Genomic DNA, 17,213 nt, shown 5'->3' with positions numbered 1-17,213 from the left:
ATCTTTCTCCCGCAGAGTGGCTGGTAGTTTTGAACCGCTGACCTTAAGGTTCGCAGCCCGATTCGTAACCACTACGCTACCAGAGCTCTATTACCCCATTTAATACAATGTGTTTGAACCACTAACCTTTTGGTAAGCAGCCTGGCACTTACCCCATATTTTGCATATTTCCCCTAATACATGTTCCCTCTCCTTTACTTTTGCTTCTTTCCTCTATACTTTTTGGTTAAGATTTGTTGCTAACCTGAAGACTGGCAATTCAAAGCCACCCAGTGGTTTCTGATGATCTGCTTCTGTAAGATTATATCCCAGAAAACTTGATGGTTTCACTCTGTCAGACTTGGGGTTGTCATGAGTTGGGGGTCAACTTGAAGGTAGCTAAGAAGAACAACATATTTTTTAGCATGTATTCTAGGAAGACACATCAGTAGGTTATAGGTTTCTTCTAGTTTGTGAACATTTATTATATGAGTAAGAGTCCAATCAGGAGACAGAAATTGGTTATTTGAATCTTATTATTTTTGTTGCTAGAGTTCTGGTGTGGTGCTTCAGGATAGTACACTAACTAGACTGCAAGGTCGATTTGAACCACATGATCAGTGATCAAATCCACCAGCCACTCCTCAGAAATCCTATACAGGGTCACTATGACTTTGTTGTTGCTAAGTGCTGTTGAGTCGGTTCTGACTCATAGTGACTCTGTATAGGATTTCTAGTGCTGTAAATCTTTGCGGGAGCAGAAGGCCTTATCTTTCTCCTGTGGTTATTTTAGTAGGGGAAATTTAATATAAAGAATTGTTAACTAGTAGAAGGTGGTTATTACTGTTGTTAGGTGCTGTGGAGTCAATTCCAACTCACAGTGACCTCATGTAGAAAGAACAAAACACTTCGAAGTCCCATGTCATCTTCACAATCATTGCTACCTGAGGCCATGATTGCAGCTGCTGTCAGTCCATCTCCTTGAATATCATCATCTTTCCAAGGATCCTCTACTTTATCAAGCTGAATGTTCTTCTCTAGGGACAGGTCCCTCCCTGCTGATGATGACATGTCCAAAGTACCTGAGATGAAGTCTCACCATCTTTGTTTCTAAGGAACATTCTGGCTGTGCTTCTTTCAAGACAAATTTGTTCATTCTTCTGTCAGTATATTCAATATTCTTCTTCAACACTGTAATTCAAATGCATTCGCTCTTCCTTACCCATTGTCCAACCATGATGATGAGGTGATTGAGAATACCATGGCTTGAGTCATGCACACCTTAGCCCTCAAACTGACATCTTTGTGTGTGTGTGTGTGTTTTTAAATCTCTTTAAAGAGGTCTTTTGCAGCAGATTTGCCCAATACAATCCATCATTGGATTTCCTGACTGCTGTGTCCATGGGTGTTGATTGTGAATCCAAGAAACATAAAATCCTTGACAATTTTCCTCTTTTCTCTGTTTATCATGATGTTGTTTCTCAGTCCAGATGTGAGCATTTTTGTTTTCTTTATGTTGCGACATAGCCCATACTAAAGTTGTAGTTTTTTTTTAAATCTTTATCAGTTTAACTATTGATAGGGATAAAGAGGATTCTAATAGTTCCAGAGGAGTCCTGGTATGGTGCTGTAGGATAAGCACTGGATTGCTAACCACAAGGTCAGTAATTCAAACTCACCAACTGCTCCTCAGAAACTCTACACAGAGTTGTTATGAGTTGGAACAGACTCATCAGCACTTAACAATAATGGTTCCAGAAGTATCAGGTGCAAAAGACCAACTAGATTGAGGAAGAGTGGACAGTGACTAAGTTAACGACTAGAAGAGGACCTTGCTCCCATAGGATGATTCAGACCTTTTTGAAAAGAACATGGCTGTCCATGAATATAAGCTGCCTGTAGGGGGCGTGGGCTAGAGTGGATCTGTAGAGTCAATTTACCATTACTGGAGCTGTTACAGGCCAGAACTGATCTGGGATGCAGTTTGTCATTGTTTTAGGGTGTGGATAGACTGAGCTGGTCTGAAGGAGCCTGTCAGTGGAAGGAGTGTGTCCTGAGGGCGTGGTTGGCACTCATCTTTGTGGTCACTCATAACAATAATGACAGGAGGCTATGAGTCTTCTCGCCACTATCATCTTGCAGGGTTGCTTCATTGCTCTCTGTTGATGAAGTTCTATGTTCTTCCAACTTGGCATAGGGAAAATGTTTACAGGGTCCCAGTTTCAGTATCACAGAGCAGAACAAATAAGGGTTAAGTAAAACTTCTTGTTGTTAAATGTAGTCGAGTCGGTTCCGACTCATAGTGACCCTGTTTAGGATTTCTGAGGAGAAGCCGGTGGGTGTGAAGTGCCGACCTTGTGGTATGCAGTCCAGTGCTGATCCTGCAGTGCAACACCCAGGAGTAAAACTCAGAGTTAATAAACTGATACGTGTTCCAATATTAAGATAGATGTTGGGGCAATCTTGGGTCCAGCTTAATCAGCAAATGTCAGTGTACTAAGGGGCAATGAATGTTTTCGTAACCTACTTCTCTTTTAAAATCTATTGCTCTAAAATGTATTTCTTTCTGGGTAATCTGTATTGGTTCATGGCCTTACTACCTGCCCAGTTGTCAGTGCCAGATTAGTGGTCATGGTGGTTGTGCACCAAGTCAGTTCCAACTCATAGCAAACCTGTATAGGGTTTCCAAGGCTATAAATCTTTACAGGAGCAGAAAGCCTCATCTTTCTCCTGCGGAGTGACTGGTAGATTTGAACTGCTCACTTGTGGTTAGCAGCCCAGTTCATAATCTACTTTGCTACTAGGATCCCTTCAATGCTAGAGCAGGAGCCCCAAAGTCAAGTGCCTGCGGTTCAAGCAGTTCTTGCCAGTGAAGACAGTCAGCCAGGTGGAGGCTGTAACCATCTGGAGAACTCATGTCCATCTGAAGGGGCAGCTGCTTCTCAGTTTCAACCAGCGGCTGCTCAGCAGGAACATTGAGTCCGGAGTTGCCAGACCATCTCATTTTCCAAGAGAAGCTGGGACTCCTCATCTTTCAGTCTTCAAATGTTGGCAAATAATTCAAATGGAAAAAATACCATGTGGACCAAGTAAGCACATCTCAAGTAAGCTAGGCTCAGCCGCTGGGTGGCTGGTTTGTGACCGCTGTTCAGAGGTGTCCTTGCTGTCTCTCTCTCTCTCATTGTTTCCAGCCAGTTGGTTTTCAAGCCCCATTTATTTCACTTTTGAAAAAAGCCCGGTTCTATTTTCCACATTCCTACTGTCATAGTTCAGGATCTCACTGTCCCTTTCCTGGACTGTAATCATAGTCTCCAAACAATGTTTATACTCTCTGGCAGGCTGCCACCAAAGCAATGCTTCTAAAACATAACACTTTTTGTGTCTCCCCTCCACTTAAAAGCCTTCGATGGCTTCCCTGGCTCTTCTGGATTAAACTTCATCACCTGGCATTTTAATCCATTCAATTTAGACCTTCCTTGGCTTTTCAGCTTTGGTTCTTGCCATTCTTCTCCACACTTTTCACACTCTGTTGTGGAGTTGTTAGCTGTCATTAAGTTAAATTGCCCACCTCTGCCCCTGCCCCCACCCCCCACTCATGGAGAGCCCATGCACATCGGGACAAAACACAATGGAATGGAATGCTGACCAGCCCTTCACTATCCCCACGATGATTACAGAGCAGACTTATAGTCCAGAAAGTTTTTGTTGGCTGATTTTTGGAAGGAGATGGCCAGTCCTTTCTTGCCTGCTTTAGCCTGGAAGCTCCACTGAAATTTGTTCATCATCTTAGCAATACACAAGCCTCCACTGGCTGCACATGAGGGACATTTGGCCAGGAATTGAACCTGGGTCTCCCTCATGAAGGGCAACTATTGACCCACCTTTGTCTTCATTCTGCAGACTGTCACTACTGTGTGCTACTCAGTATCCTGAATGAATTTTCGCCCCCACTTTCCTGCATTTGCACTTGTAGTTAGTTTCCTTTCCCACTTAGCTGTCTGCTTGGAGAGTTACTCATTCTTAAAGACCCAGGTTAAGTGTTCATTTTTCCCAGCTCTTTTCCTCTATGATCTTGGAAAACATTGTTCATGCAGCTAATTCAATACTCAACGTCTGTTCTACAGTTGATAAAATAGCCCTGGATCCTGCCATCCCGTCTCTTCCTAGCTGTATTCGAAGACAAGGGTCATTTCTTATCCATCTTTGTATCATTAGAGCCTGGCTTAGTGCCTGCCATATAGTAGATGCTCAATAATTTATTGAAGGGTTGAACCAATGAGTGGATAAATGAATAAAAGAACAGATGAATTGCCTCTTTACTGAATCTGTCTCTGAATGCTTTTATGGTTACTCAAAGTTTCTTTGTGGATTGGTACTTAGAGCATTGTGAGAACTGTTTTATCATGTCTAAGTAACACACAAAGGAACCATGGGCTGCTAACTGCAAGGTCAGCAGTTCGAGTCCAACAGCCGCTTTGCAGGAGAAAGATGAGACTTTCTGCTCCTGTAAAGATTTACAGCCTTGGAAAGCCTAAACAGGGTTGGAACTGACTTGATGGTACACAATCACCATCAATAACAGATAACCAATCAACTTTAATTCAGAAGTTTATTGTTGTTCTTAAGGGACGTCAAATCAATTACGATTCATAGCAACCCTGTACAGGATTTCCGAGGAGCAGCTCGTGGGTTAGAACCTTGTGGTTTCTAAGTCCAGTGCTTAGGCTTTAGGAATTCATCCTGAATTGCTATTTCCTATGTTGTTGCTATTTACTATGTTATGGCAAGTCCTCAAAACCCCCTTGGAGATCTTCACCACCCTCATAAATTGTTAGAGTAGAATTATGTTACAAGCTGTACAAATAAAATATTTTTTTGTGAAGAAATTCCATGATCTTTTAATTCCACCCTTCCCTGAACTTTTTGAAATCCTCTCCTACATAAACCACTGTTCTCCATGCTAACTGCTTATAACCTACGAGCTAATCATTTCAAAACCAGTATGGTTTTGCACTGGTCATGAGGGCCCAGAACATCCTGTTTAGAGTCTTGGCCCAGCCTGCCAGGTGCCCAGAAAATACATGAGTGGACAGGATGAATAAGTTTGGACACGGGCATTGTACTACTGGGTTCAGGATTGGAGTACTTACACTATAGAGCACCCACAAACTGTCTGTGTGAGCTGAGCTGGATAGAGCCATCAAAGGGCACTTGGAATGGGTACTTATTTATTTAATATGCAAAATTAAGGCTAACTATTATTATTTTTTGTTAGGTGCTGTGAGTGGTGGATTCTGGGAAAATTTGTTCCCACTGTAAACATGTTAGTTAGAAGTCATTAATATGACATTCACACATCCCTAATAAAGTATATCACACAGAGATCTGGCACCATAGAAATACCCAGAGGACATTAAGTATGAGTCTTAAAACCAAGAGTATTGGAAACAAGATATTTTTACTTCTCATTTGGGAGTAATATAATTGCATTTTGTGGCTCTAGCAGATGCTGGGGCCAGCTGCTATGAGAGCATGGTTTTGTTTTGTTTTTTTCCTTCTCCCCTCTTAGCTTTGGTCCCTTACAGATAAAACACTTGTACAGAACTCTCATAAAAACAAATTTTAGAAAAATATCCTTTGGTTGAAAGATCTGTGTTTGTGTACAAAATACCTGAGACTGTGTAGACCATAGCTATTTTTATTACTTGGACTCCGGAGAATAAAGAACAGAAACTATTTTAAGGGGCTTTCATTTGTTATGACAAAACCTAAAGTCACCTCGAGTGTCTTTTCCCGCTCTCTGTCATTGGATCTGTCTGAAGGAGATCAGATGGAAGGCCTGGGAGAAACTTCCATCCTGTTTCTGTGAGCTGCTTGAGGAGAAATGGTTGGATGGGAAGCCGATTTCTCTGGCTGGCCTATCTCATGGAGTTGAAAGATACACTGTCTTTGATGGGACATCGCCTTGTAGATGGGATAGAAGTGACAGAGAGTCTGGGTTGAGAGGCTGAGGTGAATTTAGTACCCTCACCCCACCTCAAGAATCCCATTGCTGTTGTTGTTAGTTGTCAAGTTAGCTCTGACTCATGGTGCCCCATGAACAACAGAGCAAAATGTTATCCAATCTGTGCCAGCTTCCTGATTGTTGGTGTGTTTCAGGCCATTATTGTAGCCATTGAGTATTTTGAGTGCCTTCCACACGAGGGACCTCATCTTCCAGCACTTTATCAAAAAACATTCTCTTGTGATCCACAGGGTTTTTCTTGGCAAAATTCTTTCTGGTCTGTCTTAGTCTAGAAGCTCCCCTGAACCCTTTCCACCATGGGTGACCCTGCTGGCATCTGAGATACTGGCAGTATAGCTTCTAGCTTCACAGAAACATGCAAACCACCAGACTATAACAAACTCATAAGCCGGTGGAGAATCCCACGTGTCACCTTAAACAGATGCAAACCATCCCACACATCAGCTAGTCTCTACTGAGTTGGGCCAATGGGACAGCGAACCCTGCTCTCGAAGGCAGTGTTTGCTTAAGGTGGAGTATCTTCTTCTGTGCTTGGACCTGAGGTTAGTCACTGTGGAAGTGGAGTGCAGCCAATGGCTAGGCAGTCTGGTGTCCTTTGGTTCAAGGTGACATGTTGTGTTTTGCCGTCTCGTGTGAAAGCCACATCTAGAACTGTGCTACCACAGCAGTTGCACATGGATATTGAGTACCGGACATAGAGCAATCCAAACTGGGATGTGGAAACATACCCTGTCATTTGAAAACTTAGTATATTCAAATGTAGGGACTGAATTTTGGATCTTCCCTTGGCACTGTGAAACCAGCCAGGGAGACTGTAAACGTGCAACCGAGATCCCTCTGTGCTAGGAGTACAGAATTCATCAGGTCTTAGTTTGTTTCTGTTGTGATCACAGAATTCACCAATGGGTGGATTTCAAGTGGGAGTGTTCTGTCGAGTTGTTTGTTGTTGTTACGTGCTATAGAGTTGGTTTCAACTCATAGTGACCCTCGTGGCCTTGAACCACAGGCCTTGTGATTCTCAATCCTGTTCTGATCCTGAAGCACCACACCAGGAAATCTGAATTCAGGGCATGGCTTTAGGGGAACGTTTTTCTTTGTCTGTTTCATTTTCTTACTCGTAGGGCTCCTTGGCAATCTCCATGTGGCATCTTGTCTTCCTCATTTGTTCTTGTTTGTCTCTGTGTCATGAGACACAGGTTAAAGACAAGAGCAAAAAATCCAAGCCCGTTTGCCATTGAGTTCCAACTCATAGCAACTCTCTAGGACAGAGTAGAACAGCGCCATAGGGTTTCCAAGGCTGTGATCTTTAAAATGTGGAAGCAGATAGCCACATCTTTCTCCCATGGAGCAACTGGGCTTGTGAGTTTTACCTGCTGACTTTTGGTTAACAGTGGAGCACTTAACCACTGCGCCACAGAGCTCCTTAGAGACACAGATTGTTGTGTTGTTGTGAAGTGCTGTCACGTTGATTCTGACCCATAGCGACCCTGTACAGGGTTTCTGAGGAGCAACTGGTGAGCTTGATGACTGCTAACCTTGTGGTTCAAACTGACCTTGCAGTCCAGTGCATTAATCCACAGTGCTACACCAGGACTCGTATTCCTTTAATAACTCAAAAGTGATTAGGTTGGGTTAATGCACTGGACTGCAAAGTCAGTTTGAAGCACAAGGTCGGCGGTTCAGGCTCGCCAGTTGTTCCTTGAAAACCCTATACAGGATTGCTATGGGTTGGAACCGACTCTAGGGCACTTAACAACAACAAAAATACACTGATATGGCTTCAGTAACATAACAAAGAAAACCCTATACCCAAATATGACTACATCCCAAAGGGGAGTTAGGTAAGGCTATGTAGACACTAATATTCAGGATTTTGAGGGGCACAATTCAATTTATAAAACGTGGCCTTTGCTGAGAAGGTTCTTGCATCCAGAGCTCGATCTGGTATTCGATGGCAGGAAGACACTTCAGAGATGCCTTTCGGGTAGAACACATGTACTGTGGGAAGAGGTGAGCAGAGCTCTCTCACACGCCAGTCCTAGGGGCTGGGGTGGTCTCTGTGGGGACCCCTGGCCTGACTGACACACAATGGCCTCACTTCTGAGATGAGTTGTACAGTCTTCCTCCAGAGCCCATCAGCCTGACGCAGAAAGGCCCAACCTGACTGGTAAGTGGATGGTGAGAGACCGACTATTTCTGATGGGTGGACAAGCCTAGCGCATGATGTGCAAGTGGTTAGCAGAGCCATATGCAGGAACTGTTGTGCCCACTGGTCCTTCCAGATGTAGCTGTGGGCCCCCTTCCTTCCTGGTCTGAAGGACAAAAACTGATGGCAAACAGCTCACAGAGTGATCTATCTGTGGGATTCCACAGATAGTTCTCCAAGCCTCTGCCAAACACACACACACAGTACGTTGGCAGCAGTTTTTCTATTTGAACATCCAAAGGACAAACTAAACATTTAAAATCTGCAAGCTGGACAGTCTTTGCTTTGGAGCCTGCAGTGAATTCCTTCATCTTGACAGTCACGTTGTCCTTCCAGCAATGATGCAGTATTTAGAACTCCGGAAAAGAGGGGGCTAAGGGAACCAGGGCATTGGAGAAGGCTCCGGCTGTGTGGAGTGGTTCAGGGGTTCTCTCTGTGTGTAGGGGGAAGGGCTGCCATTTTCTTTAGTCCAGTACCACATCCCCTGAATGTCTGTTCTCAGTTCTTGCTTCAGCATTCGGAGTCTTCTGTGATTATGAGTTTGAGAGGCAGCAAGACAGTAGGGAAGAACAGGTATGTCCTGTGAGTTAAGAGTCCCAGGTCCCAGCACAAAGACATTCACCTTGGGCAGGTCCTTTTCTTTTCCAGGCTTCAGTTTCCTCTTCTGTTACAAGAAGGTTAGGGGATAGTGAATCTAGTCAATGGTGGTAGAGCAAATCAAAGAGGGTCAGTGAGAATATTTACACAACTTGAAGACTATCATTAATGCCAACGAGTTTACATGGGGAAATTGTTGCAGTGGTGTGACTGTGTATATTTCACCAAAATTTAAAACAGTAAAGGTGAACTATGCCTTTGGGCCCTGGGTTTATGGAGGTTAGTGAAGCCCTCGGCTCTCACTCCTAAGGAGAGGAACAAGAACGTGAAGAACACCAGGGATAAGAGGAAGCAATGTGTTGATTGAGCAGCTTCTTATTTCATAGTGTCTTTTTTTAAATTTAAGTTTTTATTGTGAATTGAGTGGTAGTTTACATGGGAGAACATCGGTTTTATACTCATTGTTTCATTGCAATGATTACAATCCCCTCCATGCATCATCATTCAACAGTATTTGCCTCTATTCCCTCTTTTTGTTTGTTTATTGTTTTTTTTTTTTTTTGGGGTGGGGTGGGGAGGTTGTACACAAAAACTCTCAAGAATATATAATCGTTTAAACAACCAAAGGGCACATTCTGCAAGCCTGCCTCCTGGCTGCCAACACACAGTCTTTCTCTTTCCCTAAGTCTAGAGTCCTCAGTTGCTCTCTCTCTCCATGTCTTCATCTCTGCCTCCATCTCTGGTGTCATTGCTTCTCTGGATAGGGTCCCAATTCCACTTATGCTCTTCTCCCTTAATGGTCCTAGGGTCCTCTGTTCCTGGAGTGTATGATTAACTACTTCACCCTTTATGCTACAAAAACTTCTACTTTTACACTTGTGACAATTGCAATTAGTCATGATAACAATTACTACTGAATCGTAAGAATCTCATTCCCATTGCCTTTCACCAGATGTGTCTAGACAAGATGAAAACTATTCAGTGGGGATTCTACCTTCCACTGCATACTCTGAAATTTCCAGAGTGTCTTTAGCTGCGATCAATAACAGAAATCTGGCAACAGGCAACTCTGTTTTTGCCATAGGATTCTGATTTCTAGGCTTCTGGATGGAGGTGGCTTAGGCCATATTGGCTACCTCTTGCTAGTGACCAGTTTCCATGGTTATGAGAGAACCTGATCTCCATCTGGACCCTGTGGTCTTCATACTGCATGACATGGGTGGTATTTCTTACTATTCTGCTTGCCTGGTTTGGGTGGCAGACTCCTCCTTTTCCTCGAGGTCAAGTTTAGCATTGGACCAAACATGATAGCCAAACCCAGAAGTGGCTGACAGCAGAGGAGGGCCCTGGGTACTGGACTGATTCCATTTCAAGGAAGCCTCTAGGAACCTGACTGTGGAGACAGTTGAGACCGAGGCCTCGTCTCTGTATTTTCCTGATAGTCAAGGGCAATCGCTTGTGTTGTATCATCACCAAGATCAAGGGACATGTGTACTCGCCTAGCCTTAATTTAACTTACAGTCCCTGCCAATTTCATGTTAGCAGATCCGCTTGGAGCTGGAAGTTATGGGCCATGTCATGTCTCAGAGCTGAAGCAATGACTTATGTTGATGTCACCCACTGGCTTTTTATGGAAATTATTAATAAATCAGTAATTCTATCTGCAGTGATGTTGTTGTGTTTATAAATATTTAATTTACCTTCAGGTGCCCACATTTTCTCCATCTTTTCCTTAAACTCTGCTGACATTGCGCTTCTTTCTGAAAAGCCACTCAATAGTTTCAGTTATCAGTAGTGAGAAAGACTAACTTATTTCTCAGTTTCTCTCTCTCTATTTGGAATATGACTTGATCTTTTCTTTTTAATCTTTGTGTGATTTGGCTCTGGGGGTTGGAGGTCAAGCTGCGAGAATGCGATGTCTCTTGTGACAATGATGAAAGATCCGTCCAGTTTCAGAAGAGGGCAGACCCAACTTTCCAATTTCGACCTTGCTTAAGTGGAGACCTGTTGTTGGCATGTGTTTTTCCCTTTCTCAAATTAATGACATTTAGAGTCTGAGATGGTGTCTGATGTTTACCTCCCACAGAGAAATATTTTTGTCCTTGCCACAGACTTATCTTTTGAAACCCAAGGCTTTGATGATTGTTGTATAGAAGGTTGAATGGAAAGGATGTAAAAAAAATGATCAAAATAGACACAGAGTCTGAGTCGAGCATTTCTCAGCAGAGCTGGAACACCAGCCTGCTGCAGGAGAACAGCATCTGGGAAACAACAAAAACTTTCTTGCCTCTCAGGATCCAACATGAGCTAATCGTTGCTATTATCTTTTTATTCTTCTGTTTCAGGAAATTGCAGCTTATTTAATAACATTTGAGAAACACGAAGAATGGCTAACCACATCCCCTAAGACAAGGTAATGTCCCAGATCTTGCTTTTTTTTTCCCCAAATATGAACAATTGATTGATTTCCATTGATGTTCTGATTTGGCCAGTGGTTGCATGGGCAACAAGTTGAAAATGCCATGTTGTGCTTGATAGTTTGTGACTTTGAGGTTTCATTAATTTACTCAACGCTTGTGGTTGTTAATACAAGTGGATGGATTAAAAGCAATCATGCAACTTTTAGTATGGTGGCTTAACTCATGGAACATTTAGCTTGGTGGTTTAACTCTTGGAACTTTTGGCTTAGTGGTTTGATGGCGAAAACTTCAGTCAGATGTTTGGGAACCTTGGTAGGTGGGAGGGTCCGTGGGTGCTTATTGTGGGAAAGTGCCTATCTACCACCAGTATTTTCTAGAAACTTTTTTTTTTTTAAGGGAAACTGACTTCACTACCCGCTTTTATCTTAGCGTGTTTTATAAATGGAAGGGCAACTTATTCTTGATGGATAGTAAGAAGATTCTCCCCAATAGGAAACAATGGGTGGTATTCCAGTTTATTATGCAGTAAACATCAAAGAACCTATGAACTGCCACAAAATGAGCACCTCTCACCACTTGGGAATAGAGGAAATTGGGTAAAATATAGCTGACCTGTGTTCTGCCAATGTGATTGGTGTTAATATTTTGTTAAGAATCATGAAGTTGGGATTTAGGTCTTATTTTAAAGGCAGCCTCTTCTTTCCTCCCCAGCTCTTAAGTTTTTGTTTTTGTTATGTTGCATTCTAGTAAAACCAAAACCTCTACTGGCAAATTGATTCAGACTGATAGTCACCCTCAGGATTGTAGAACTGAACAATGAGGTTTCCAATACTACAGATCTTTATGGAAACCGACTACCACATCTTTCCCCATGAAGCAGCTGGTGGGTTTGAACTGCTAACCTTCTGGTTAGCAGCTGAGCACCAGGTATCTTCATTATGTTCTTGTTGCTGTTGTTAATACCACTGAGTCAGTTCCAACTCGTAGTGACCCTGTACAGGGTTTCTAAGGAGTGACTGGTGGGTTTGAACTACTGACCTGGTGGTTAGCAGTCCAATGTTTATCCTATAGTGACACAATACATGGCTACTCTCTTCTGATTGCTGTGACTTTTCTGAGTGGTGACAGGTCCAGGTGTTAACTGCTCAAATGTGACTTAAGTTCGCTTGGTTTGTGAGTTTGAACTAAAGAGGCGAAATGCCTAGTCCATTTTGCTTTGGTGAGAATCACCAAAGGCTTTGAGTTTGTTAAGAGGGACCAGGGAAAATGGAACAAAGATGTGTCCTTTATCCCATTGGCTATTGTTTTGACTTGTTCCTTCCTTCTGAGCCGTGGAAAAAAGAGGGTCTTGTCCTCTAGAATGTTTATTTATTCTAGAAGACATTTTAAATACCACTTGGTTCAGCTTAGGTTTTTAATGGTTAACATTTTTCTGATGAAAAAAAAAAAATCATTTTGGAGAAGACGCAAGAATATTGAGGAAAGAGATTAGTTACTGAGATTCCCACTCCCTACTTCTTCCTCTTAGTAAAGGAGAGGCTTTCTTCCCCCCTTTTTTGGAGACAGCCAGGTGGGGCTATAGCATGGCTCTGATTTGTTTACCTCTCCATCTGAGACTTGGAAGAGAAGCCCGTCAGGGTGTCCTCAACTTCTCCATCTTCTGGGGCCATGATTTCCTTTGCTATGAAATTAAATGCTTTGTATCAGTCGGCTTTTGCTGTAAGAACAATAAACAATCCCTCAAATGTAGCGTGACTTGTAACAACTAACTTGTATTTCCCGCTCATGGGTCTGTGGGTTGGCTGTGGCTTTGGGTGGGGCTGAAGACGGCTTTATGTGTCTTTTTACTCTAGGACCCAGGCTGAAGGAGCCACCATTATCACACCTGGTTCTCATGGAGGAGGGAAGGGACTTGCAAGTTCAAGACAATCCATAGAGGCGTAATGACGTATGAGGCAATAGCCCTGCTCGGATATGGCCTCATACGTCATAGCTGCTCACATTCCATGGGCCAAAGCAAGTCCCATGGGCAAGCCCAATCTGATTGGATCTGGGACAGGCATTGTTTTTCATAGAGCAGGAGGGAGAAAGTTAGGAACGAGTGTGAATGGTAAAAACAGGTGGTGAGTACAACGTATCGCAAACTTTGGAAAGCCTGGTACACTTACCTCTCCTTACTCCTGAGGGCATCTATTTCTAGCACAGGGTTCTCCAATTTGAGAAAGTGTCTTTTTTTATTTTATTTTTATTTTAAGGTTTTTATTGTGGATTGAGTGAAAGTTTACAGGGCATATCATCAGTTTTACATTCAACATATCATATACCTTGTTTCATTACATTGATTATAAACCCCTCCATGTACCATTAGTTAACAGTATTTCTCTCTATCCACTTTAGCTTTTTAAAAAAGCAAACAAACAAACAAAAAAACCCCACTCAGGCATCTCTAATAATTTACATCTCCAAAGGGCACATTCTGCAAGTCTGCTCTTGGCCACCAGCTCTTAGTCCTTCTCTTCTTAGTTGATGAATCTAGAGTCCCCAGCCGCTCCCTCTCTCCATGCCCCCATCTCTGCCTCCATCTCTGGCTCTGCTGCTTCTCTGGATAAGGTCCCGCATTCTGTTTGTGTGTTCCTCTTTTGATGGTCCTAGGGTCCTCTGTGAGAAAGTGTCTTAAAACTCAGTTTGTTGGGCCTCACCGCCAGTATTTTGGAATCATAGGCGGAGTCCTCTGTGGCGCTCTAGGATAAGCACTGGACAGCTAAACACAAAATTGGTGGTTCAAATACACCATCCACTTCTCAGAAACCCTATAGAGAGGGTCCTATGAGTCAGAACTTACTGGATGGCACTTAACAACAACAGACCTGGGGTGGGGCCCAGGCATTTGTCATTTTAAACAAATTCCCAGGTCCTCACTTGAAGAGCTGCTGTTTGGCTTTCTTTTTGTGTGATTTCTGCTTTTCCACTCTTTTCTGACTCCCAACAGTGGCTGTTACCACAAGTAGCCTCCAGATGCTTTGTGCACCCTTCAGTCCTTGGTGAAACACTCCTGAAATAGAATAGGGTGGAAGAGAGCTGCTCGTTAGTCAGAAAGTGAGACGCTCTCCCATGAACCTGTGGCCAGATACCCAATTTCTGAGGTGCACATGCCGGGTCTCAATAGTACTAAATAGTAGAGCATTTTGCCCCCTGTTTCGGCTTTAGAGATTTGGCTGCCAGTTGTCAAAGTGCATGTCACTCATGGTCATGCTTGATTCTTTGAAGTCTAAATGGGGCCTACAGTGTCCCATCCTGAGCCCCAAGGAGCGTGGCTGGCAGAAGAGCAAGAATGTGGGCTCTGAATATTGACAAGTTTAGGTTTGAGCCCTGGCTCTGCCAGTTAGTCATTTTAAGAAGTCATTCTGTTGTTGGGTTTGGTTGTCGTTGAGTCAGCTCGGGCACATGGTGGTCTTACGTACAACAGACTGTTGCCTGCTCTCACACCATCTTCAGGATCAACGATCACTATCACTGGTTTAAGTTCATTGTTGTGGTCATTGTGTATTTTGAGTGCCTTCAACCTTCTGCTGCCGCTGCTGAGTGCCGTGAGGTCAGTTCTGACTCCTAACAACTCCATCCAGGATGTCTGAGGCTGTACATCTTTATGTGAGCTGTAAGCCTCATCTTTCTCATGCAGTGTGGCTGGTGGGTTTGGACTGCTGACCTTGTGGTTAGTGGCTTAACATGTAACCCACTACGTTACTAGAGTGTCTACCTTCCGACCTATTGTTGCTAAGTCCTGCCAAGTCGGTTCTGACTCATATCAACCCTGTCTGGGCTTTCTGAGGTGCAACTGGTGAATTTGAACCTCCGACCTTATGGTTCAAACTGACCTTGCAGTCCAGTACCTTATCCTGCAGTGTCATACCAGGACTCTACCTTCCAACCTTGTTGTTGTTGTTGTTTTTGTTGTTAAGTGCTGTTGAGCCAGTTCTGACCCATGGCAACCCTGTATAGAGTTTCTAAGGAGCAGTTGGTGAGCTTGAACCACTGACCTTGCGATGCAAAGCGACTTTGCAGTCCCATTAACCTGCACATTAACCCACAGTGCCACATCAGGACTCTGCCTTCCAACCTGGGGTTGCTAAGTCCCAATCAACTCAATTGCACCCAACAGCATCAGAGCACTTACCACCACTTGATGTACATGATGGACTAATATTCCAGCATTATATTGGACAATGCTCAAATGTGATATCCACTGGGTTTTCATTGACTAATTTTCAGAAGCAGATCACCAGGCCTTTCCTCCTAGTGTGTCTTAGTTTAGAAGCTCCAGTGAGACCTAGCCACCGTGGGTGACCCTGCTGGTATTTGAAATATGAGTGGCATAGTTTCCAGCATCCTAGCAACACAACAAGGCATCAGTTGGAAAAACTGACCTATGGTGACCCTTTAAAAGCCTCCACTTCTTCATGTAGACATAAAGTTGATGTTGACCGTGTCTTGCTGAGTCATTGTGAGGATTCAGTGAGATAATGCTTGCATCCTGCTGTGCCGGCTTGAGGGTCTTTATTAAGAACCCTTTCCCTTGTCTGCAAGGCACAGTGCCTGGGGCTGCTGGAGGCTTCCCTTCAGGAAATCAGACTGTCTGCAGACTTTGGAAGGGTAAATTTCCTTTCTAAAGACAGAGGGTAAAGACAGAACGTTTCTTTTTAGTATTATAATATCCACTCCTGTGTTTACACTTGAAAGCTTCTTGTCCCAGGAGGAGGAAAAGTTGCTGTGGTTGTTCAAGGACCTTCCTAAATTAGTTGTTGAGTTGCATTTGGATCTCCTCCTCCCATCTCTGTTGTTGAAATTAATTGGTGCAGTTAACTGCTGAGTTCATACATACCGGGCCTCCTGGTATTAAGGCATTAATGACGCCAATACACTATTGAATGAGAAGGTAATGCCACTTCTGTTTGCTGCTGCCGCCGCCGCCATTGCTAATTTCATTTCAGAAAATTAATAAAAATGAATTGCACCACTGACATTTATAGAGTTTCCTAATAAAATGATACATTGTTTGTGTGCGGAATCCCTATTAAATTAATTGTTGTAATCAGTTCACATATAGATGTTGGTATAGGAGCTGCAGAGGGACCCACAACTTGTCTGGGTGGCTCGCTGATGGCTGGAGGTTATAAATATAACCCTCACTCAGACACTGCCCTAATTACAAGGAAGGCCCAGGGAGCCCGACTCACCTGTTTCATAATGAGGTGTGTTACCAAGGGGCTCTCAGGGCTGGGGGCCTTAGGGGCGGCCAAATGCTGAATGTTCAAACAGCCTCTATTGTATCATCAGCAACTAGGTCCTTCCAGAAATGGCAGTTTGAAAAATCACCCTTCTGGAAGTCTGTATTTGGCACTTGTTGTGTGCTCAGCACGATAATGATACTATCTTGAGGCCCCGGGCGGTGGGGGAGGGTTCCTCACTCCCCATTCCCTCTAGAATCTCGATATTAAGAGCTTGCTTCTGCCTAGAATGTTCTCTCTCCTCCTTCAGGCCTCTGTGCAGGTGTCAGTTTCTCCCACCACACACTGTAAAATTGCATTCCTCCCACCCCCCCCCCCTTTTCTTGCTGCATGTTTCTTTAGGACACGTATCAAAGAACCGTGCTCCTGCAGTGGTTAAGCATTCAGCTGCCAACCCAAAGGTTGGCGGTTTGAACCCACCCTGCGGTTCCTTGCAAGAAACAACTGCTTCCATAAAGAATACAGCCAAGAAAACTCCACGGGACAGTTCTACACTGTCACCTGGGGTTGCTGAGTCCCAATCAACTCAATTGCACCCAACAGCATCAGAGCACTTACCACCACTTGACGTACATGATGGACTAATTCATCTTAGTTATTATCATTATCAGACCCCCTTGCCTCACAGAATTAAATTCCATGAGGAGAGAGGGCTTTTGAGTTTGACTTGGTCCCACCGTGGTCCAACACCTAGAACGGTG

At 43.6% G+C, this 17,213-nt stretch overlaps 1 protein-coding gene across 1 annotated transcript in view; it reads left to right on the top strand.

Annotated features, from left to right (window-relative positions):
• Positions 1-17,213, top strand: part of CAMTA1 (calmodulin binding transcription activator 1) — a 1,308,299-nt gene that overhangs the window by 351,974 nt on the left and 939,112 nt on the right. Inside the window, exon 4 of the mRNA XM_006873121.1 lies at positions 11,153-11,220. Coding sequence (XP_006873183.1) covers positions 11,153-11,220 — 68 coding nt within the window. The remainder of the gene's footprint in view (positions 1-11,152; positions 11,221-17,213) is intronic.

This window comes from Chrysochloris asiatica, unplaced genomic scaffold (assembly GCF_000296735.1).
Source record: "Chrysochloris asiatica unplaced genomic scaffold, ChrAsi1.0 scaffold00223, whole genome shotgun sequence".
Taxonomy (NCBI): domain Eukaryota; kingdom Metazoa; phylum Chordata; class Mammalia; order Afrosoricida; family Chrysochloridae; genus Chrysochloris; species Chrysochloris asiatica.
This window is presented reverse-complemented; position numbering and strand designations above follow the sequence as displayed.